Below are 24,593 nucleotides of genomic sequence, written 5' to 3'. Positions count from 1 at the left end.
TCAGGCAGCTGCTGTTAAGCACGTTGTTTCGTTCCGGAGGCAAGTGTTTATGTTTCTGAACAACAATGAGCAACAGCTAAATGTGCATTTTAAAGTGAGGCATGGGGAGGGGCTCTATGCAGGGTTTGCCAGCACAGACAGTCTACGGTGTTTTGAGTGTGGGGATTTGGGGCATAAGAGCTTTGCATGCCCACATAAAGGCCGTAGACAAAGTGAGGGTACAAGCACTGGTGGGGGAAATCGAGATCAAAGTGCAGGGGGTAATGAGATGCAGACAGCAGAGGCTGGGCCTAGTCATACCAGGGATGGTGGGGTAGCTGAGGCTGGGTCTAGTCAGACTAGAGATGGTGGGGTAGTGGAGGCTGGGTCTAGTCAGACTAGAGATGGTGGTGTAGCGGAGGCTGGGCCTAGTCAGGCTAGAGATGGTGGGGTAGTGGAGGCTGGGCCTAGTCAGGCTAGAGATGGTGGGGTAGTGGAGGCTGGGTCTAGTCAGGCTAGAGATGGTGGGGTAGTGGAGGCTGGGTCTAGTCAGGCTAGAGATGGTGGGGTAGTGGAGGCTGGGCCTAGTCAGGCTAGAGATGGTGGGGTAGTGGAGGCTGAGCCTTGTCAGGCTAGAGATGGTGGGGTAGCTGAGGCTGGGTTTAGCTATGATATGGAGGGTGGTGTAGAGGATGCTAAGTCTAGTCAGGTTATGACAGTGGATGAAGAGAGTACAGTGGGGAAGTGTAAGAGACTAGGGGGGGAGGAGGAGGGTGCCAAGCGGAAAAGGAAAAAGGGTGTGGTTAAAGGCACAATGGAAACTTTGCCTGTTGCTGTGGGAGATGCCCTGACCAGAGAGGAAGGGCAGGTGGTCAGGGTGGGAGATAGAGATGAGGAGGAAAGTGAGTCTGAGGAAGAGGATGAGGAGTTATTTTTTTCAGACTCCTCTTCAATAGGCCCGGAGCTGACAGCCAGTCAAACAGAGGGGTCTAAGTACACGGTGAGGGAACTGACAAGGTTCCTGAATGAGACCAAGGGGAAAAAAGTCAATCTTGAGGCTTTTTTCCCTGATTCAAGAAAGTTTGTACGATCAGTACAACATGCTGTGAGAAATGAGGGGCATGGTGTCCTCTCACCCAGGAAACGGTTTAGGTTGAGGAAGTGGGTCACAACAGTGCGTAAGGGTCTACCTTCGGACACTGTTTAGATGTATACTTTCTTTCTGACACTGGGGTTTTTGAGCTTTGCTATTGGTCTCTTTCTCTGCTGGCTTTTCTCCCACTTCTTATGGAGACTCTACGGGTAGGCTCGCTCAATATAAATGGCGCCAGAGATGCGGGAAAGAGGAGTGTGTTGGGTGAATATGTAAAACAAAAAAAAGTACAGGTGTTGTTTCTGCAGGAGACACATAGTGATGTATTGAATGAAGTCGATTGGGGGCTCTGGTGGAAAGGGGCAAGTGTGTTGAGCCATGGGACAAATCTTAGTGCAGGAGTGGCAGTCCTTTTTGCACCGGGTCTGTCTGTAAAAATGTGCTCCTCAAAGGAGGTGTGTAGGGGTAGGCTCCTTGTTGTTAAAGCAGAAATTAACAATATGGGGTTTGTCTTTATAAATGTGTATGCGCCTAACACAGGGAGAGAAAGAGGGGTTCTATTTGGGAGTCTTAGACAGGAACTCTCACAGGTAGCGCCTGAGGAGACACTGGTGGTTGGAGGGGACTGGAACTGCACAATAGATTTTACAAAAGACAGAAATGGGGAAGAGCCTCATTCAGTGTCAGTGGGAGTGTTAAGGGATATTATTAATCAGTTTGACCTAGTGGATGTTTGGAGAACTAAACATCCGAACACAAGACAGTATACATGGGTGAAGGTTTTTGGGGCTAGGGTGAGTGCAGCCCGACTTGATAGGTTTTATATGTCTAGGAATCGGAGCAATAGGCTGTTGGGCGCTACCATTCTCCCGGTGGGGTTTTCCGATCATCATATAACCATGGCTCGGCTGTCTATTTCACCAGGGCCCCGGCAGGCATCCTATTGGAAATTCAATGTAAAGCTCTTACAAGATGCCACTTTTTGCGCAGGTTTCCAGACCTTCTGGGAAAGGTGGAGGCAGCGAATAGAGGATTATGAGTCTCTGAGCCAATGGTGGGATGTGGGGAAAGTCCAAATTCGGCTTTTCTGTCAACAGTACACAGCTCTCTCATCCTCAGAGGCTAGGAGAGTTTTGGGGGAACTAGAGCGGTGTATTAGTGAGATGGAGGTACAGATGGTGGGGCAAGGCAATGTAGGCCTCCAGGCTAATTTAGCTGAATTACGCAGGGACCTGGGCAGTTTTTTCCAGGTTAAAGCAAAGGGAGCACTTGTAAGAGCTAGATTCTCCATGCTCAAGGAGATGGATGCTCCCAGCTCCTTCTTCTTTGGTTTGGAAAGACAGAGCAGTGAAGCCAAGGGTATGCATTGTCTACGGCTGTCTGATGGGCGGGTGACCTCTGTGGTGGGTGAGATGCGGGAGCGGACTGTGGAGTTTTATACTGAATTGTATAGGGCAGAAGAGTGTGATCCTGTGTGTGCTCAGGTCTTGTTCACAGGACTCCCTAAACTCTCTCTGGCACAGAGGGATGATTTGGACGTTCCTCTGTTGTCCCATGAACTGGCAGAGGCCGTAACCCAGATGTCCACCGGTCGTGCACCGGGGGTTGATGGACTCCCAGTGGAGTTTTATAAAAAATTCTGGGGAATAGTTGGACGGGACTTCTTTTGCGTGTTGCGTGAATGCGTCGGGGTAGGGGAGTTGCCGATGAGCTGCCGTCGGGCGGCTCTGACTCTCCTGCCCAAAAAAGGAGACTTGTGTGAACTTAAGAACTGGAGGCCTGTGGCATTGCTCTGTGCGGACTACAAGATATTTGCCAAGGTCCTCTCTAACAGACTGAAGTCCCACTTGGACTCGATAGTACATAAAGACCAAACATATTGTGTACCGGGACGCTCAATCACGGACAACTTGTTCTTAATTAGGGACATGTTGGACTTGTCGAGAGGGTCTAATGTGAACTTCGGACTGGTCTCTTTAGATCAAGAGAAGGCTTTTGATAGAGTGGACCATGAGTATCTGTTTAATGTGATGTCTGTGTTTGGGTTTGGGAGGAGTTTTTTGACCTGTGTGAAGCTGTTGTATGCTGGGGCGTCATGCATGGTCAAGGTGGGAGGGGGGCTCAGTAGGCCAGTCTGGGTGAGACGGGGCATTAGACAAGGATGCCCTCTATCTGGGCAGTTATACACACTAGCCATTGAGCCTTTTTTAGGACTGCTACGCAGGAGACTGCAGGGAGTGTGCTGGACAGGCATGGATGTGTTGACAGGAATAGCAGTGTCAGCATATGCAGATGATGTTTCTGTGATGGTCAGGGATGGCCAAGATATGCAGGCACTGGAGACCAGTCTGAAGGTGTACGAGGGAGCTTCTTCAGCTAAGGTAAACTGGGGCAAGAGCAAAGCTCTGTTATGCGGGGCATGGGGGGATAGGGCTCCTCCTCTGCTTCCAGGGGGTTTGCAGTGGGGTTGTGAAGGGCTTAAAGTGTTGGGGGTGTACCTGGGCTCGGAGAGGTGGGTCAGGAAGAACTGGGAGGGGCTGTCACAGGCAGTGGTGTCAAGACTGGCCAGGTGGAGGTGGCTCCTGTCCCAAGTGTCATATAGAGGGAGGGTGCTGATAATTAACAACCTGGTGGCATCTTCCCTGTGGCATAAACTGGCTGTCCTCAACCCCCCCGCCGGTCTGCTCGCAGACCTGCAACGCAAGCTGGTGGACTTCTTCTGGTCGGGCCATCACTGGCTGAGGGCAGCAGTGTTGTATATGACCGTCCATGAAGGAGGACAGGGCCTGGTGGAACTGGAGAGCAGGATGGCTGCGTTCCGGCTAAAGGCGGTGCAGAGACTGCTGTACCATACTGACGTTGGCTGGAGGGAACCAGCATGCGCGCTGCTGAGGAGAGCTGGCGGATTAGGTTTGGATCGGCAGCTGTTCCTCATGAGGCTGGAGAGGCTGAGTACAGCAGGTCTCTCAGACTTTTACTCTGGGGTGCTGAGGGCCTGGCAGCTGCTAAGGCCCACACGAGAAGGGGGTGTGGAGCCTGGGCTGTGGGTGTGGGAGGAGCCTATCTTCCACAACCCAGCCATCCCTTTGAGATCGGTCCAGTCGGCCACCCTGCAGAGACAACTGATGGCAGGGGGTGTAAAAAGGCTGGGTGACTTGAGACTGCTGGGAGAGGAGGGGTGGAAAAGCCCGGAAGTCTTGGCACAGCAAACAGGGATAATGTCTCTTAGGCTGCTGGAGAGATTCCTGGAGGAGGTCCAGGAGGCACTGTCTGAGCCGGTAAGAGGGATGTTTGAGCAGCCAAAGGGAGAGGGGCCACCAAGCTTTCCGCCACTGCAGGTGAAGGCAGAGACTGGAGACTGGCAAGGGGGTCTGGAGGACTTGTTAGATCTTAACACTCCGAGCCTGGGTGAGTTTGAAGGGGTGGGAGGTAAAGCCCTCTACAACCTCTGTGTTAAGGTGAGGAACATTAGGAGCCTAACAGGAGTAAAGGCACATCAGTGGCAGGGGGTATGTGGGGAGGAGAGTATGGTGGGTTTTAGATGGAGGGGGCTCTACAAACCCCCAGCACCAAAGAGGTCAAGGGACCACCAGTGGAGGGTACTACATGGAGCCCTGGCCACTAACAGCTGGCTGGCACGGGTTGAACCGGGAGTTGGGCAGGAGTGTCCTTTCTGTAAAATGAAAGAAACAGTGCACCATGTGTTTTCTGTGTGCACCAGGTTAATTCCATTAATGTCTCTGTTGGAATGTCTGTGTGAGAGGTTGGGGGTGGTCTTTACTGTTGGGGTGTTCATAATGGGATACAGGTATTCAAATAAGGAGAAGGCCAAATGTGTTTTGTTGAATTTTCTGTTTGCTCAGGCGAAGTTGTCTATTTGGCTAACAAGGAGGAACAGGGTCAAAGGTGGGGGGATAACAGACCCTTTACTATTGTTTAATGGGATGGTCTCTGCGCGCCTTAGGGTTGAGTTTGAGTTCTATAAAATGATAAAAAGTGTGGAGATGTTTCAGGAGATATGGTGTGTTGGGGGGGCTGTCTGTATAGCTGGGGAAGATGTTTTGGATATACGGTTATAGGAGTGGGTATTGTTTTGAGTATTGTGATGTTGGTTTGTATCATGTGGTACATGTATGAATCACAGGATGTATTTTTGGTTTTATTTTTAAGGGGGGGGTTGGGTGGTGAGTTTTAAATGAAATGAGAATGGTTCAATAAAGAAAGACAAAAAGTCAAAAAAGTCTCTCTCTCTCTCTCTCTCTCTCTCTCTCTCTCTCTCTCTCTCTCTCTCTCTCTCTCTCTCTCTCTCTCTCTCTCTCACCTCTCTCTCACCTCTCTCTCTCTCTCTCTCTCTCTCTCTCTCTCTCTCTCTCTCTCACCTCTCTCTCACCTCTCTCTCACCTCTCTCTTGTCGTCCACATTGTTCCAGATAATCTGAAAGTGTCGGAGGTCGTTGTAGCTCAGTAGCTGGTCCTCCTCAGTGGAGTAGAAGAGAGAGAAGTTCTCCACGATGATGGCTACAAAACACACACATATCTGGGGTTATCTCACGTGTCTGAACATTTCAATGTAGTATACTTACATCCAGCAGATATGTCTGGGACACAACAATGACATCTCATGCAAGAGTTAATTACATCTAGAATTTTCTACCACACTGCCTTTTACGCCTTAAAAACTGAAGAGATGGCTCCAGTTATGTTTACTGATTTTGATTTGATTTATCATCTTTGATACAGGATTTGGCTTTTCCATTTATATTTTGAAGTTGGATGCTAGCACGTTAGCACGTGGGGCGCACTGACAGGTGTCACCTCGTTAGTCAGTATATATTATACCTGTTCTGGTTGGTCATCTCGTTAGTGGAAAGATGCTTTACCTGTGCTGGCCCAGGTGCTATTTAAGAGTGGCTGGCTCAGTGCTCCAGTGGTCTTGGGAAACGTGGAGGGTTAACACCTTTAGTTGGCTCACCAAATTTGATTTCTAGACGAATACTCCTTTATCTGATCTTCCCTGTTTTCGTTTTATTCCCCTTTTATTTTGCTTCCTGTCTTTAAGTTTGGTGTGTTTTTTTCTTTTGTTAGCCTCTTTTTGGGCAAATTTAGTGGGCGCTCATGTCTTTTAGGTCCCAGTTGCTGCTAGTCAACTTTCAGTGGACACCCTCATGAGTCTTTCAGAACCCCTCTTATAATCCCACCTGTTTCATTTTGGTTATTGTCAGTGACTCTTTGTTAGTTCTCTAGCAACAATTCTTGTTTTTCTTTCTGGGGAACATAACACCTTTCATGGCATATTCTCCAACTAGCATTGGAGTGGTCGAGGGAACATACCTGGGCTTCGCAGGTATTTGCACCTGCAATTAGATGTTTATAGCCTTCAGTAAATGGATTGTGAATGATAGGTGACTGGTGAAATGTTATACATAGTAATTTCCCTACAACACTAACAGCATCAAGCACTGTAGGCATCTAAGGGACAAGTTGCGCTAACAGACACAGTCCATGAAACCACAACGATATATATATATATATGCCAGATCATATTCAGGGGGAGATGGAGAGAGATGGATAGCTAGAGTTGATGTTGGCTCGCTTCCTAAACTCCCCTAAAATTAATTTAGACTGTGCCAATGTTCTTACTCACACACACACCCACACAGGTGGACCCAGATTTCTGCATGGCAAGGTTTGATGATGAGGTCAGTAATAACAGTGCTAAACTGTCATGGGGAAAGATTAAACAGTTTATTGTGCTTTATGAGATAGTCACACACGTCTCGTACCACAGGAAATGAAATATGGGCCTGAACGATGATACAGGAAATTGTCCTTTGCGTGAGTGGCTTACGTACGCACATGCACGCTCGCAAACACACCTCCATATGGAAAGGCTTTATTCAAATGTTATAAAGTCAAGCTTATATGATTAGGGCACACACACACACTTACCCACGAGGAGGTTAAGCATGATGTAAGCAATGATGACATAGAAGGAGCAAAAGTAGATGAGTGCCCCTGCGTAGTTCCCACAGTCCGTCTCCCAGTAGCGATGATTATCGGGGGTACAGAAAGGAGGCTGCACCTGAAGAGGGGAACATCCCAAACACGATGTTATCAACATGAGGCCCCACACTACAATGTGAACCCACAGAAATAATTTAAATATATTTCATTATCTAATTCCGCTGGAGCCAACGTTATGAAAATGTATGCATCCAAGTCGCTTTGGATAACACTGTCAGCTAAATGGCATATATTATTATATTACATTAAACAAAAATATAAACACAACATGTAAAGTTTTGGTCCCATGTTGGTCTCATGAGTTGGAATAAAAGATAACCGAACTTATCCATACTCACAAAAAGCTTATTTCTCTCAAATGATGTGCACAAATGTCTTTACATCCCTGTTAGTGAGCATTTCTCCTTTGGCATCCACCTGACAAGTGTTGCATATCAACAAGCATGATCATTACACAAGTGCACCTTGTGCCATGGACAATAAAAGGCCACTCTAAAATGTGCAGTTTTGTCACACAACACATCGACTGAGACCAGCCACCCTGGTTGATGAAACAGTACAACCGAAGAATTTCTTCACAAACTATCATAAACTGTCTCCGGGGAGCTCATCTGCATGCTCGTCGTCCTCAACAGGGTCTTCACTTGACTGCAGTTCAGCGTCGTAAAACAAACTTCAGTGGGCAAATGCTCACCTTCAATGGCTACTGGCACGCCGGAGAAGTGTGCTCTTCATGTACACTACCGTTCAAAAATGTGGGGTCACTTAGAAATGTCCTTGTTTTTTAAAGAAAAGCACATTTTTTTTCTCCATTAAAATAACATCAAATTGATCAAAAATACAGTGTGGACCTTGTTAATGTTGTAAATGACTGTAGCTGGAAACCATCACTCCTGTGTTCCAATGGCACGTTGTGTTAGCTAATCCAAGTTTATCATTTTAAAAGGATAATTGATAATTAGAAAACCCTTTTGCAATTATGCTAGCACAGCAGAAAACTGTTGTCCTGATTAAAGAAGCAATAAAACTATTATTGTTCTGAGAAATGAAGGCTATTCCATGCAAGCAATTGCCAAGAAACTGAAGATCTTGTACAACACTGTGTATTACTCCCTTCACAGAACAGCGGGGACTGGGAGACTAGTCAGGCTTGAGGGAAAGATGAACGGAGCAAAGTACAGAGAGACCCTTAATGAAAACCTGCTTTAGAGCGCTCAGGACCTCAGGACCTCAGACTGGGGTGAAGGTTCACCTTCCAAATGGACATCGACTCTAAGCACACAGCCAAGACAACACAGTAGTGGCTTAGGGACAAGTCTCTGAATGTCCTTGAGTGGCCCAGCCAGAGCCCGGACCTGAACCAGATCAAACATCTCTGGAGAGACCTGAAAATAGCTGTGCAGCGACCTTCCCCATCCAACCTGACAGAGCTTGAGACGGTCTGCTGAGAAGAATCGGAGAAATTCCCCAAATACAGGTGTGCAAATACAAGCTTGTAGCACCATACCCTAGAAGACTTGAGGCTGTAATAGCTCCCGAAGGTACTGAAGGTTCAAGTACTGAGTTAAGGGTCTGAATACTTATGTTAATGTGGTATTTGAGTTTTGTATTTTTTTTATCAATTAGCAAACATTTCTAAAACCTGTTTTTGCTTTGTCATTATGGGGAATTTTGCGTAGATGATGAGCATTTTTTCCCATCAATTTTAGAAAAAGGCTGTAACGTATCAAAATGTGGAAAAAGTCAAGGGGTCTGAATACTTTCCGAATGCACTGTATATACAATTTAAAATATTACATGACATTACATTTCATAACACCTTTCACAACAAATAAGTGTGTTCCTTCAGGCCACTAGTCTACTACCACATATCTACAATCCAAAATCCATGTGTACGTGTGTGTAGAGTGCGTGTCTTATCATGTGTATGTGTAAGCATGCGTCTGTATGTGTGTCTCTTTACAGTCTCCGCTGTTCCATAAGGTGTATTTTATCCGTTTTTTTTATCTGATTCATCAGTAACCTGTTGTGGAATAGAGTTCCATGCAGCCATAGTAGTAGTAGTGTGCGCCTCCCATAGACTGTTCTTGACTTGGGGATTGTGAAGAGACCTCTGGTGGCATTTCTTGTGGGGTATGCATGGGTGTCCGAGCTGTGTGCTAGTAGTTTAAACAGACTCCTCGGTGCATTCAGCACTTCGTACAAAAACAAGTAGTGATGAAGTCAATCTCATCTGCCAATCTCGCCAGCCATGCTGCCCTGTTCTGAGCCAATTGTAATTTTCAGAGGTCCCTCTTTGTGCCACCTGACCACACAACTGAAGAGTAGTCAAGGTGAGACAAAACTAGGGCCTGTAGGTCCTGCAGGTCCTGCCTTGGAGATATTGCTGTTAACCAGAGCGACTTACAGTAGTGAGTGCATATATTTCATACCATTTCATGCACTGGCCCCCTGTGGGAATCGAACCCACAACCCTGGCGTTGCACACACCATGCTGACGTTGCAAACACCATGCTCTACCAACTGAGCCACAGGGAAGACACAGGGAAGATCTTTATAGCAGGCTTAACCCGCTTAACCTGTCTGTTAAGCGGGATGATGCTAGATCGACATGTACAACATGTCTGTTAAGCGGGATGATGCTAGATCGACATGTACAACATGTCTGTTAAGCGGGATGATGCTAGATCGACATGTACAACAGACAGTGTTTTCCAGTTCCTGCCAATATCCAGCAATTGAAGAGGAGTGGGACAACATTCCACAGGCCACAGTCAACAGCCTGATCAACTCTATGTGAAGGAGGTGTGTCACTCTGCATGAGGCAAATGGTGGTCATACCAGATACTGACAGTTTTTTTTATCCACACCCCTACCTTTTTTTTAAGGTACAGTATATGTGACCAACAGGTGCATATCTGTATTTCCAGTCTTGTGACATCCATAGATTAGGGCCTAATGAATTTATTTCAATTGACTGATTTCCTTATATGAACTGTAACTCAGTAAAAATGTTGAAATTGTTGCATGTTCGTTTATATTGTTCAGTGTATATTGTATTATATCTCTATTGAGCAGACATATAAACTGAACAATAAAAACAACAAACCCTCTCGAGTCATGAACTTTGGTTTGTTTACTTGAAATAATACTGTAACAATATATCCCTTTTTTCCAAAGAAGTCTGTTGAGAAATGCCTCTTTTTCTACATGGTTACCTTTTAGACCTGACTTTGTCTTGTGCTTTTTACGTAACAGACAGAAAAGTATTACACTACGCTTTCTGTTTCGTAAGTCTTGACTAGTTTCCCCTGAAGACGCTGCTGTGTACACATGAAAAATGAAATAGGCCAGCTCTTACCATGCAGTCATGCATGATCTTATTCCAGTCTTCCCCAGTGACAATACGGAACAGAACCGTGATGGCCTTGCCTGCCGTGGAGAAGTTAGCATGCCTGTCATTGAGAAAAAATGTAAACAAATAAAGTAGCACACACACACACACTTTAGAGAGAATGAGTCATCATTGTGGCTGCAGACTTCTCAAACTCCCACTATTTCTCCACTAGAGGAGGCTGTGATGGTACCACGAATCGAATAAGTGACACTTGCTCTTCAAATCTCTACAGTAATCAGAGAGGTTACCATGTGCAAGATAGTAGAAATGATGACGAGAACGGAGAATGAGAGGGGAGCAGAGTCAGGGAAATGAAAGGAGAGGAGAAAGGTAAAAAGGAAGAAAGGAAGGAGGAAGACTAGGAGGAGTGGGAAGAAGAGTCGAAGTTAGGAAAGAGACAGAGGACAAGGAATAAGTGTGAAAGAGGTAGAAAATGGGATAAAAACAGAGAGGAAAGAAAGAGGAATAAGCCTCTCACCTGTTGATGTTCTCTCCGTATTTGACGGTTCCGAATAGGACGACTCCAGCGAAGGCGTAGCAGAGGAGGAGGAGGAACATTCCCACGATGATGAAGAAGCTTTTATACATACTGACCACGACTGTCAGCAGTAGCATCTTCAGAGTCACCTACAGACAGATTATAGCATTAAAGAGACCACCCAGAGTGCAAAATGGTTGCAGGAGTTTTGTTACCCCCTTTTTTAGCAACCAGCAAAAATAAATAAAACTGAGGTTGTAACAGATGGTTGTAATTTGAGTTATATGATCTATTCAACCAGAAAAACAGTTTACAACTCTAAATAATTTTTTTTGCCTGCTGGGCAAGCTAGTAAATAGGGAAAAAATATTTGTAACAGTTTCGTTCAGTAATATGCACTGCACTGTAAGTTCCATTAGGCTTACAGTGGGCTATACTTACATGCTTCCCACAGATGGTGAAGAACCTGAAGACGATCACACAGGTGCCCATCATGTAAGTATATGCATTCTACAGGAGAACACTGTGATCAGCCATTTACTAATTATACACTAATCTTCACAATATATTAAGTCATAACTCGAAAGAAGTACAGAATAGTTGTTAGAAAATGCACTAGTTCCAGGAAAGAACAAGTGTTGTAAAGAATAGCTTGTATATCTGTATTTATACTGTGAGTGTGTGTGTCCCCTCACCAGTAGAGCAAAGTGCAAGACTATCCAGATGACTCCCAGTATTGTCACCAGTAAATCGTAGCGGTTCCGTCTGCTCTGCCAGTACCCCGCCGGGGACATAGCTATGAACTTCATCGTCACCTGGTTACCACAACAACAAAATCCATTCGCATTATAGTCACATTGCTTTTATAATACTGTACCTTTGTCACACAGGGCAATCCTGCCTTGAGATCCATGTGCATAGTATTCCATGCAAATTTCCCATTGACATGCACCCAGACTCTTACCTCTAACACAAAGATAATGGTGAAGACCACTGACATGGTAGCAAGTGGCATTGTTACTGGGTCATCTACGTCCCACTGAAACACACACATTTCACATAAAAGCTGATGTTCAGTACAATCCAGCACCACTCTTAAATCTCCCTCTTTAATAAGCTCATTTTAATTGATAGTATATGTAGTGATGCACGGGTTGAAATTCGTAGCGTTTATTGAGGCTAGTGTCACTTAAAATAGACTGAGTGTACAAAACATTAGGAACACCTTCCTAATATTGAGATGCGCCCCCTTTTGCCCTCGGAACAGCCTCAATTAGTCAGGGCATGGACTCTACAAGGTGTTGAAAGCACTCCACAGGGATGCTGGCCCATGTTGACCAATGCTTCCTACAATTGTGTCAAGATGGCTGGATGTCCTTTGGGTGGTGGACCATTCTTGATACACACAGGAAACTGTTGAGTGTGAAAAACCCAACAGCATTGCAGTTCTTTTTTGCTAGTTTTTTTGTTGTTGTATTTTTCTCCCCAATTTTGTGGTATCCAATTGGTAGTAGTTACAGGCTGGTCTGATCGCTGCAACTCCCATACGGACTCGGGAGAGGCGAAGGTCGAGAGCCATGCGTCGTCCGAAACACAACCCAACCAAGCCGCACTGCTTCTTGACACAATGCCCGCTTAACCCGGAAGACAGCCGCACCAATGTGTGGGAGGAAACACCGTACACCTGGTGACCGTATCAGCGTGCACTGCGCCTGGCCCGCCACAGGAGTCGCTAGCGCGCAATGAGACAAGGACATCCCTGCCAGCCAAACCCTCCCTAACCCGGACGACACTGGGCCAATTGTGCGCCACCCCATGAGCCTCCCGGTCGCGGCCGGCTGTGACAGAGCCTGGACTCGAACCCAGAATCTCTAGTGGCACAGCTAGCACTGCGATGCAGTGCCTTAGACCATTGCAGTTCTTGATGTAAACCGGTGTGCCTGGCACCAAATACCATACCACGTTCAAAGGCAGTTAAATATTTTGTCTTGCCCATTCACCCTCTAAATGGCACACATATACAATCCATGTCTCAATGCTTAAAAATGTAACCTGTCTCCTCCTCTTCATCTACACTGATTGAAGTGGATTTGATAAGTGACATCAATAAGGGATCATATCTTTCACCTGGATTCACCTGATCAGTCTATATCATGGAAAGAGCAGGTGTTCCTAATGTTTTGTACACTCAGTGTAGACACCCTTTTGTAAGTTATTGATTAAAAATGTCAGTTTACTTCTTGAATTGACTGACTTCAAATTGAATTGATTGCAACCTTGATTTTCACTGTATTACATCGGGCCGAGCGGTCCGGGCCAATTCTGTGAAATTGCGGATGGGTGTACTGTAGGTAAGAAAATAGCTGAGCAGCACATCACAAGCAGATAGAAAATGAACGTCTACATCAGACAGCCTCACCTTGACAGACAGCAGCACTGACTGGGCCAAAACCAGCACAGCGATACCCCGTTTGAAGAAGGGGTGCTGAGTGATGTCATACATCTTGGCACGGAACCCTGCATTCTCTGTCGGGGGAGAGAGGAGTGAGGATCAACACCAGACCAGACCCAACCAGCAGGGTGAATCCCAATAGCCTAAATCCTTTCCTCATCACCTTTCCTTAGGAGATGATTATGATGCTTTCCACTATAGATAGAGCTCATACTATAGCTGTACAACTGAATGTTTTCTAGACCTGAGCCACATTCAGTAAGCAAACATGGAACATTGCAGATAGACATGTCATGAATAAAACTGACATGCTTCCTTATTCTATGTCAGAGAAGCATATTTACTCCACAGTATGTATTTCTATCTCAACATTCCACAACATTGTGCCCTGCAGAACCCAAGTACCCCCAGCCATTTCACTGATACAATTAGTTTGAGAAAACAGAAATCAGACAGACTGCCTATGTTTATGTTGGACTATAAAGTTGCTGGCACACAAACAGGTCAGTATTTCTCGATGTGCGAGTCAGTGTGTGTCAGATTATGTCCTCCTTACATTACCCATTTTTTCTATCCAGTATCGTAAATAACATCCTACGACCGACGAATTATCAACTTTTACAGCCAGCAATAATAATCGGATTATGGGCTGCAGTGGAAAAAAATATTTCCAATCTTCTTGGAATACGATCTACAGCTTGTCAGTAGAGTCTTATTTTAGTTAATTTAAAAATATGAGTCTCATATTCAGGGCCAGATAAAGAAATCATAGGCCCCTTCCCGGCACACCATCATTTTTGTAAACAAATCCGTGCACCAAGACGCAATTTGATGTGTGGTGAATTTTCTGTTGAAGAAAAATCCCCTTTCTAATAGAGCCATAATAACATTTGTGATGTGGCATAGGCTACAGTTGAGCAAAGGCGTTTTTAGGACTTCCACACATGTTTTAACAGTGAGAGCGGGCTCCTGTGGTTGGATAAAAAATATTAAAAGAAATAACAACATTAAATACTATATTAAAATAAATAATAATGATGTTACTGGCGTAGTAACATTCATTTATTATGTACTTTATAAAAAAATATATATTAATCAGTTACCCAACCAAGGCAGGGCCCCCCAGTTACCAACGTGGACCCCTACATCATCTCCTCCCCTCATCTGATGATTATACTGTATATATAAAATAATAAAACATATATATTATTTATTGATGCCTGGTCCCTGCTCATATGCTTGACTTTGAAACATTGGCACCAAATAACATAGGGGAAAAAATCCTACTGTAAATCATTGTTAATACTTCATGTGTTACTGCTCATAGTCTCCTGAGTTAGCAGGACAAGCATGTTAGCCTCATCATTGCTTTAAGAGCAGCCTCATCATCTCTTTCTATGCTGTATATAACTAATGAAAGGTCATTCATAACAGGTGGATGTGAGTACCAGGTAGGCAAAATGAGACCTGTATGTACTGTATACCTCAGCTAACACTAGCTCAGCCCAAGCCCCAGTAAACACTAGCCCAGCCCCAGTAAACACTAGCCCAGCCCAAGTAAACACTAGCTCAGCCCAAGTAAACACTAGCTCAGCCCAAACCCCAGTAAACACTAGCCCAGGCCCAGTAAACACTAGCCCAGCCCCAGACCCAGTAAACACTAGCCTAGCCCCAGACCCAGTAAACGCTAGCCCAGAACCAGACCCAGTAAATGCTAGCCCAGCCCCAGTAAACACTAGTCCAGCACCAGTAAACACTAGCCCCAGCCACAGTAAACACTAGCTCAGACCCAGAAAACACTAGCCCAGCCCTTATTCTGCAGCCTCAGCCAATGTTAGCCCATCCCCAGCCCAGTATAACCCAGCATCTCAATCAACCAATAGATTTTAACAGCAAGATTGATCAGCTGCCTCTCTACCGCAATGCTGAGTTTGCAGAATGCAGACACTTCTGAATAGAGAGGAGGAACCGGAAACGATTTGGCCAAGCAAGCCTCCCTCAGCTCCCTAACACTGGGTTGAGCCGCACATTGTGAATAAGTGTGTGTGAGTGAGTCAGGCCAGAGCCTAAGGTTTTTGGATGTGGATCAGAGTGGAGATTAACACAGTTCTACCCAGCAGAGCCGCTGACTAAGACTGAACCATTGATTTTCTCTTTGCTCTATACTAACTGGCTATGTGGTGCCTATTCCCTACACTGATTCCCATGCACTTCTCCTTTAATTCCACTGTTCTTCTTGTTCTCACTCCTTCATATATACACCTCTGCAGTTAAAACAGCATAACAAGCTGTGTAGATCAGTCTGTGTATTACCATGCTGAATTTGGTATGATGTAACTGGGTAGAGGATATGTTTGTGTCAAAAGGAAGTGACCTAAGCAAAGAGCTGAGCTGTGACGCTCAATTAGATCAGTAGAAGCGATCGATCATTATTATAACTTATACTCTTGTTGAAAACAGTTAATTCTCTGTGTGTGTGTGTGTGTGTGTGTGTGTGTGTGTGTGTGTGTGTGGACTCAATTAGTCTTTGCGTAATGAAATAGTGTATAAGCTGTACTCTATCACAGGGGGTGAGTTAGTGGATGAGTTCTGAGCATTTTAATGTCACTAGAGAGTCAGTGATTTAAAACTCAGTCGCTGATCAGAGGAGACAGAGAGCTTATTAGGACACACTAGACAGAGAGAGATATGAGAAGAAAAAATAGAAGAGAAGAGAGAGAGAAACAGACATTTTATTTATTCTCTCTCTCACACACACACACCTGGGCGTGGGGGGAGGTGGAGAGGCTGGGCAATCTTCAGTCGACTCTTCAGGTCCTCCCACCTCCTCTGGTCCACTGTCAGCAGAGCAGTACCCTGGGGAGGAAAAATACACACACAGGCCCCAGCACAGGTCTTATGACGGCGTTATAAAGGCTTTATGAATCAATTTGAGAGGAATACTAATCATTATTGTCAGGGAGGTGTACAAGGCAGGTCACCCATGATACAAGTCAGTATTCGAGGTGTACAGTCTCCAGCTACGCCATGCCAGTACATGATTGTGTTCAACTTTGTTGAAACTGGGAAAAACGCACAATCTGAAACAAATTCTTGTTTGAAGGATTGTTTTGGAACTCTTACCTTGTTCTCATTGAAGTTAGCAATGACCACTCCGACAAACAGAGTGAGTCCAATCATACAGCCCAGAAAGACAAACACGTGGATGTAGATACCATGGATCTGCAGGGAGAGACAAAGGTGTGTCATTACTTCTTACAATGTATGTAGGATCCAGTATTATCATCAACCAGAGAGGGGAAGAGAGAGAGAGAGGAAAAGAGAGAGGAAGAGGGGAAGAAAGCGAGAGAGAGAGAGAGAGAAGAAAGAGAGGAAAGAGAGAGAGAGAAAATAAGGAGAGAGACAAAGTCAGAGATACAGAGAGAGAGAGAGAGAGAGAGAGAGAGAGAGAGGCAAAGAGACAGTAAAGGTGTGTACCGGTCCAACGCGGTGAATGATGACATCACGGACCTCCACCCAGCCTTTGAGTGACAGGACCTCAAACAAAGCCAGCATGGCATTACCCACATTGTCAAAATTAAAGTTGCGAGGGTTGGCCCTGAAAAAAATGTATTATAATTAAAACATACTTTATGCAGTGAGTAGAACTATACTTGACACCATCATTACTCATGGTCCTGGAGGGCTACAGTGTGTGCAAGGTTTAGTGCCAGCCCAGCACTATATATGTTTCAGCCAATCCTAATCACTCACCACACTCTTGGCACCCAGAAGCCAGGCTTCTTCTCTCCTGGTCTTAGTTTGAGATTGAGGTTTTTAGACACACTCACGTTGATCCGGAAGATTCCATGGCAGTCCTCCTACAAACAACCAGAGAGCACAGAGATGTCACTACACCATGCAAATTGAATGGGTAGAATGGACATACAGTAGAAGGTACGAGATGTCATAATGACATAATGTTCTGATTTAAATCAGATTTTCTGGTTTAATCAATATCAAATAACTACATTACAACACTTTTTTTATGAATCCATCATTTCAAATAGTACACCCAATATGGCCATTGCTTTGAATGGAAATATCCGCTCTTCTAGGTTTGGAAAATCAATTTTATAAATATCTTGGCCGTACCCGAAGGAATACGTGGGGGTCATTGCACTTGGCTAGTTTTCCAGCAAAGAGCTGGACGCCAAAGCTTGCAAACACCAGCATTAGTGTCAGGAGCAGGATGGAGACCTATAACACACACACAGACACATTCAAGTAAAAGGGAAGAATGGAAACCTGTGAGTGTGGGTGTGTGTGCATATTTTCGTGTGTGTGTTTGATCAATAGAGGGGTTATAGACAGCCAGGGCTTTCCCACGCAGTCAAATAGCTTCTGGGCTGCTAGGCAGATCTGTAGGGTGTGAGAGAACACAGAGGGCAGGGGAAACCTCACACTCAGCATCTTACAGTAATCAACTGTACAAAGTTAGGTCAAACTTTGTCAAAATAATCACTTCATGTCTGTGTGTCTCACATGGTGCATTTCACAATCAGGCTTAGCTCCAGAGTTTGGTCCAAAATGTATCCACTGTGTATACATGTAAGGTGAAAGTGTATGTGAGTGTTTTTACTAAGTGTGGTTCAACTGTCCACAATGGGCCTGATCCAGAGTTGAGATGAGCGCAGACCACTCAGACTATAGCATAAATCATTCATTGATGTCAATGGAAACTTGAGTTAAGCAGGTGGAGCTCAAGTAAGAATGTTGCTCATTGCGCATGTAATTGTGTATTCATGTGCATGTCTGTCTATCTGTCTGAGTATGTGTATGCTTACAAGCCTGTGTATGTGTCTCTTAGTGCGTGTATCTACAAGTGCAAGTTTGCACACAGTGTGTGTGTGCTTGTGTGACCACCACTAACCAGGAAAATCTCCTTGAAGCCCTTGATGACCTCCCGCACCACCTTCCTCATCTGGGGCACCAGTTTAAAGATACGTAGGGGGCGAAGACACCTCAGCATCATCAACAGCTGAGCCCCAGACTCCGGAGGCACGTTAGGAGGCAGCCAACACAGGAAGATCAGACTACACTGGAAGAGAGAAAGAAAGGAAGGGAGAGGGAGGGAGAGGGAAAGGGGGGAGGAAGATGAGAAGGAGAGGTAGAGAGAGGGAAAGGAAGATGGAGAGAATGAGAAAGGGGGAGAGAGAGAGAGGGAGTGGGAGAAGGAGGAAGAGGGAAGGAGATGGTGGGGAGGGAGGGATGTCATTAGAAACTCAGGTCCTGACCTGACCTTTCTAATCAAACAGTAAAATGACAAAGCCCATCGGACACTCTGCGTTGCCCTTTGCATGCTAAACAAAGCTAAGAACACACTCATATAACACCACAAATGTTCCCTACACCATCCCACAGGCCCTCTGGCAGTAACATTGTCAATTGACACCTATAGAACAAAACTCATTTAGGTAGGAGGAGGCAACAGAGCTAGGCAGGCAGCGAGGTGAGCCCCCCCCCCATAAGTAATGGTAAGGTATTACTGGACCACTGTCTGTGTGGAGTGTGCCTGTCAGAGCTATTACAATTCAATTCTCTCCCGTCTCTCATCCAATTATATCATCTATATGCAAATTATATTCCCAAACAAGAAAGGGAAGAGTTGTTTTGAAAGACGGCCTAAAAAAACAAACAGCTCGCAATAAACAAGAAAATAAATTATGATTGACGCATCCCGACGAAATTAAGTTGATAGTCAGTCATTAAAAAGCTATCTTCAAAAGTTTCACTGCGTCATCTTCCCGAACTCATTAGCAATAGTGTTAATCAAACAGAGTCTGCTTATTCTCACATGAAGAATTTATCTTTTCATTATTCTAACAAAAGGCATATTATGTCCACTCCAAAGTCACATGGAATACCCTTTATAGGAGACAGAGAGCGAGAAAAGGGGTCTAGAAACATCAAGGTGTATTCCAGAGGAATATACTTTACTTGGAAAGCCAGTCAGAGACCTTGCTCTCTTTAGGTATATATCAAAAACATTCTGTAAGAATCTCCCTTTGCAACATTTCCCCTAAGCAGGCAAAACTGGTTGCAATTACATATTGTGATACCTGATGCGTTGTGAGCTTTCTGGCGCAAAATGGCTGCCGTGGCATCACCCAGGTGGGTGCTATATATTGGTGGTGGATGAGGTGAGTTTCCCACATACAATGTAAAGTTCTTTGATTATCAGAAAAAAGTGCTATATGAATCCAAATCCATGAACTTACGAGGTAGATGAAGATGTCCATGACTCCTCCAAAGTCTCTGATGACGGCTGTGGGAGTAAAGAACAGGCCGTCCGCCATGATCTTCAGGTTCAGCTCGATACTCATGAAGATGACAAAGACATACTCTCCTATCTGAAACACACCAGACATTAAGCTCCAATAAATATTTTATTTATTTATTAATTCAACCTTTATGTATTCAGGTTGAAGCCTTGTCCTCATCATCTCTACACTATAAAATCCCCATCAGAGAACCCTTTGAATAATCCTTTTTGGTTGCAGGTACATGGAACCCAAAAGGGGTCTACAAATCAAAAAGGGTTCTTCTATGGGCCCAGCCAAAGAACCCTTTTAGTGTGTAGACCATCATCTCTTGGACCTGGTCCAAGTTAGCAGCACAACAAAGTTGCACAGTATGTAACTCTGTACAATAAGTTGTATCTACTGAACAATAATATAAATGCAACATGCAACAATTGAAAATATTTTACTGAGTTACTGTTCACATAAAGAAATCAGTCAGTTTAAATATATGAATGAAAAATTAACCACGGGAAAAGAGTCCTCCATTCGCTATTTAAGTGCATTGATGACATGTATTTCTTTCCGCTGCCTCTGTTTCGAGACAGGTGCATGATAATGGTCCATTCTAAATCAAAACAAATTTCACACATATATTATGTAGTACAGTACCAGTCAAAAGTTTGGACACACCTACCCATTCAAGGGATATTCTTTATTTTTACTATTTTCTACATTGTAGAATAATAGTGAAGACATCAAAACTATGTAACAAAAAAAAAAACATACAGAATCATATATTAACCAATTTTTTTTTAAACAAATCTATATCTATTTTATATTTTAGATTCTTCAAAGTAGCCACCCTTTGCCTTGATAACATGCCCAGTTACACTTGCCTAGTTAAATAAAGGTTAAATAAACATTTTAATAAAAAAATTTAAATAATTTGGACACTCTTGGCATTCTCTCAACCAGCTTCAACTGGAATACTTTTCCAAAAGTCTTGAAGGAGTTCCCACATATGCTGAGCACTTGTTGGCTGCTTTTCCTTCACTCTGCGGTCTGACTCATCCCAAACCATCTCAATTGGGTTGAGATCTGGTCATCATGGAGGCCAGGCCAGCTGATGCAGCACTCCATCACTCTCCTTCTTGATCAAATAGCCCTTACACAGCCTGGAGGTGTGTTGGGGGATTGTCCTGTTGAAAACAAATGATAGTCCCACTAAGCTCAAACCAGATGGGGATGGCGTATCACTGCAAAATGCTGTGGTAGCCATGCTGGTTAAGTGTGCCTTGAATTCTAAATAAATTACTGACAGTGTCACCAGCAAAGCACCCCCCACACCATCACACCTCCTCCTCCGTGCTTCACGGTGGGACTACACATGCAGAGATCATCTGTTCACCTACTCTGCGTCTCACAAAGACACTGCTGATGCAACCAAAAATCTCAGACTCATCAGACTAAAGGGCAAATTTCCACCGGTCTAATGTCCTTTGCTCGTGTTTCTTGGCCCAAGCAAGTCTCTTCTTATTATTGGTGTCCTTTAGTAGTGGTTTCTTTGCAGCAATTAGACCATGAAGGCCTGATTCACGTAGTCTCCTCTGAACAGTTCATGTTACTTGAACTCTTTGAAGCATTTATTTGGGCTGCAATCTGAGGTGCAGTTAACTCTAATGAACTTATCCTCTGCAGCAGAGGTAACTCTGGGTCTTCCATTCCTGTGGCGGTTGTCAGGTGTGCTCCTTCTCCGGCCTCTAGGTCAACAGGCTGCTCGTTATGGCGCACACCTGTCGCCATCGTTATGCGCACAACGCATTATGACACTCACCTGGACTCCATCACCTCCTTGATTACCTGCCCTATATATGTCACTCCCTTTGGTTCCTTCCCCAGGCGTCATTGTTTCTGTTTCAGTTTCATGTCTGTGCGTTGTTCGTGTGTCTTGTTTTGTATTATGTTTTCATTTATTTATGGAATGATTCACTCCCTGAACTTGCTTCCCGACTCTCAGCGCACACGTTACAGCGGTCCTAATGAGAGCCAGTTTCATCATAGCGCTTGGTGGTTTTTGCGACTGCACTTTAAGAAACTTTAAAAGTTCTTAAAATGTTCTGTATTGACTGACCTTTATATCTTAAAGTAATGATGGACTGTTGTTTCTCTTTGCTTATTTGAGCTGTTCTTGCCATAATATGGTCTTGGTCTTTTACCAAATAGGGCTATCTTCTGTATACCACCCCTACCTTGTCACAACACAACTGATTGGCTCAAATAATTAAGAAGGAAATAAATTCCACAAATTAATTTTTAACAAGGCACAACTTTTTATTGAAATGCAACCTCATGAATTTCGTTGAGAGAATGCCAAGAGCTGTCATCAAGGCAAAGGGTGGCTACTTTGAAGAATCTCAAATATAAAATATATTTTGATTTGTTTAACACTTTTTTTGGCTACCACGTTTCCATGTGTTATTTCATAGTTTTGATGTCTTCACTATTATTCTACAATGTAGAAAATAGTGAAAATTAGTGGGTGTGTCCAAACAGTTGACTAGTACTGTATATGTAAAGACAAGATTAAATCAAGAACAGTGTGACGGGTGACAATATTAGCCTATCAATTGTGAATTATATATTATCACTTGTGAATGATGCCAGCTTAAGGCAAGAAACAGCGCATTACCTTTTTTGCAACTTTTTCAAATCATAGTCGTACACCTCATGTAGCCTAGCCCATAGGCCTATATGTTTTGATAAGGTTTGTATCACAACTAAAGTGGCCAAATAACTTGTTAAAATTAAGCACCTTAAATCTGCTTTACAACGGGTGTAGGGGCCTAACTGGCATACCTACACAGTGCGTGAGTTTCAAGTTTTGGGAAGATTATTCTTACCATAAAAATGCACCTTCATAAAAAAAGCATTTCATGCATAATCACATTTGTTGTTACTTTTGAGATTGGTGTTTTCCTGCTAAAGGAACATACGTGCTTATAGCCTACTGGCGTATGTGCATTGCTGCGCTTATAATGTGAAGAAATAGCATTAACAGTTTATCTACATTTTAAGCTAAACTTTGTCTTCTGTTGCATTAGACTCATTTCTTAAAACAGTTTTTTTTTACGCTTTGTATTAAATAGAGATCTATTGCATCCCACAACTGTCCCAGACTATGTTTGGAATATTCATTTCTCGCACAGAATAGAAAAGGTCAACTTTTGTACTAGTAGATTGACATAGGCCAGTGCTTTTGCTGTTCATTAGGCCTACTCACCTTGTTGGCTGACAAAAAGTAAATGTGGACAGTTCTTCCAATATCTTCAATATGCGCCTTGGAATTGGATAAGGACATGCGCAATTGCGTCCCCAATGTGTCTGTCTTCACTTGTAGCCTGTGAGAAAGACCCGATCATGTGACAGAGAGCCATGTGAGTGAGAAGTGCTTCGGCAGGCAGCCGGGTGAAGAGAATTATAATTATTACATTCAGCCCAAGGGCACAATGGCCACTGCCCGCAAAGGCATGGATTTTTTTAGGGGGCATTACGGCCACACAAAGGGGGTGCAGCCGGGGAATTTGAGGCATTATCAAGTGATTGTCAAATTGTGAATGAGAGACTGATGAAGTGTGTACAGCTGCAGCCTGCGCAAAAAAACTATGCAGAGCTCATGCCTTTCATGCTTTTTTCAAATCATCATTAGACTCGCATCATGCAGCCTTAGAATGTAATAAAAATCTAAACATATAGCCCAACATTTGTATCACGACTAAAGTTACATAAATAACTCTAAATTAAGCATATAGGAGTGGCTGTTTCTTTGTTAACAGCTCAACACACAATAGCTGCATGTGCGCACTCCCTCAAATCGTTTGGAGAAAATATCCTTTCTATTTTATTCATCTATGTTCAATTGCATTCTTCATACTATAAAATAATATAAAATAATGCCATGGAATTCTAAGCAAATCTTGTCTACTAAATGAACTAGTGTAGCCCACATCCACATGGCATAGCCAGATCGGGGCCTAACCTAAGTACAACTCAGAGTATGTTATTCTGTTCTTCTTAAATAGACTACATTTTCTTCATATCATGTTTCTTTAGACCTGTCTAAATACCTTATGTATTTATTGGGATGGTGTAGGCTGTATTACATGGATTTTTTTGACTTTTTACAATTTAGATGTTCCAAAGGTCTGTATGAATGGCTTGTAGGGAATGCGTGGAAGCCAGGAGATGCTAAATGTGTTTATGTTAACTTACGGTAAATTACCATGAGACCGGCAGTTATTTGCTTCACAATCACCGATTGACAAAATTTCATGATTGCCACAGCCCTAGGCATGGATAAGAAAACCAGTCAGTATCTGGTGTGACCACCATTTTATTCTTGCAGCGCGACACATCTCTTTCACATAGAGTTAATCAATCTGTTGATTGTGGCCTGTGGAATGTTGTCCTACTCCTTTTCAATGGCTGTGTGAAGTTGTTAGATATTGGAGTGAACTGGAATAATGGGCCTCAGGATCGTCACGGTATCTCTGTGCATTCAAATTGCCATCGATAAAATGTAATTGTGTTCGCTGTCCATTGCTTATGCATGCCCATACCATAATAATATTATTCCTAACTCAGAGCCATTTGCATTGCTAGTTATTGCCTAATGTTAGCTAGCTAACATTGAACTTGGTACAACTTCCGGTCCGGAGCGAGCAGTCGCACTTCGCTTCGCTCCACAGGTAATATTACACTTCTTTACATTACAACGGTTTGGTTTGTTTGATCTGAACAATTTTTTCTTAGCTATCAAAGATAATTGTGTAGTTTAGAGTAATTAGAGTAATTATCGAGGCCAGCTATTTTTTCGTCCTCCTAACATAG

The 24,593-nt window shown here is 43.9% G+C and overlaps 1 protein-coding gene across 7 annotated transcripts in view; it reads right to left on the bottom strand.

Annotated features, from left to right (window-relative positions):
• nalcn (sodium leak channel, non-selective) overlaps positions 1–24,593 on the bottom strand; it is a 336,159-nt gene that overhangs the window by 9,331 nt on the left and 302,235 nt on the right. For all 7 annotated transcript variants that reach the window (XM_029703654.1, XM_029703656.1, XM_029703658.1 and 4 more), the window contains 15 exons: positions 19,683–19,814; positions 18,335–18,502; positions 17,557–17,661; positions 17,176–17,282; positions 16,900–17,020; positions 16,546–16,644; positions 16,185–16,278; positions 13,390–13,496; positions 11,935–12,009; positions 11,666–11,785; positions 11,412–11,480; positions 10,971–11,119; positions 10,457–10,550; positions 7,021–7,153; positions 5,474–5,589 (listed from right to left, as the gene is read on the bottom strand). In XM_029703654.1, the coding sequence (XP_029559514.1) occupies positions 5,474–5,589; positions 7,021–7,153; positions 10,457–10,550; positions 10,971–11,119; positions 11,412–11,480; positions 11,666–11,785; positions 11,935–12,009; positions 13,390–13,496; positions 16,185–16,278; positions 16,546–16,644; positions 16,900–17,020; positions 17,176–17,282; positions 17,557–17,661; positions 18,335–18,502; positions 19,683–19,814 (1,689 nt within the window). The remainder of the gene's footprint in view (positions 1–5,473; positions 5,590–7,020; positions 7,154–10,456; positions 10,551–10,970; positions 11,120–11,411; positions 11,481–11,665; positions 11,786–11,934; positions 12,010–13,389; positions 13,497–16,184; positions 16,279–16,545; positions 16,645–16,899; positions 17,021–17,175; positions 17,283–17,556; positions 17,662–18,334; positions 18,503–19,682; positions 19,815–24,593) is intronic.

The sequence above is a fragment of the Salmo trutta genome, chromosome 20, assembly GCF_901001165.1.
Source record: "Salmo trutta chromosome 20, fSalTru1.1, whole genome shotgun sequence".
In the NCBI taxonomy this organism is placed as follows: Eukaryota; Metazoa; Chordata; class Actinopteri; order Salmoniformes; family Salmonidae; genus Salmo; species Salmo trutta.
The sequence above is the reverse complement of the archived record's forward strand: the minus strand, read 5'-3'. Positions and strand labels throughout refer to the sequence as shown.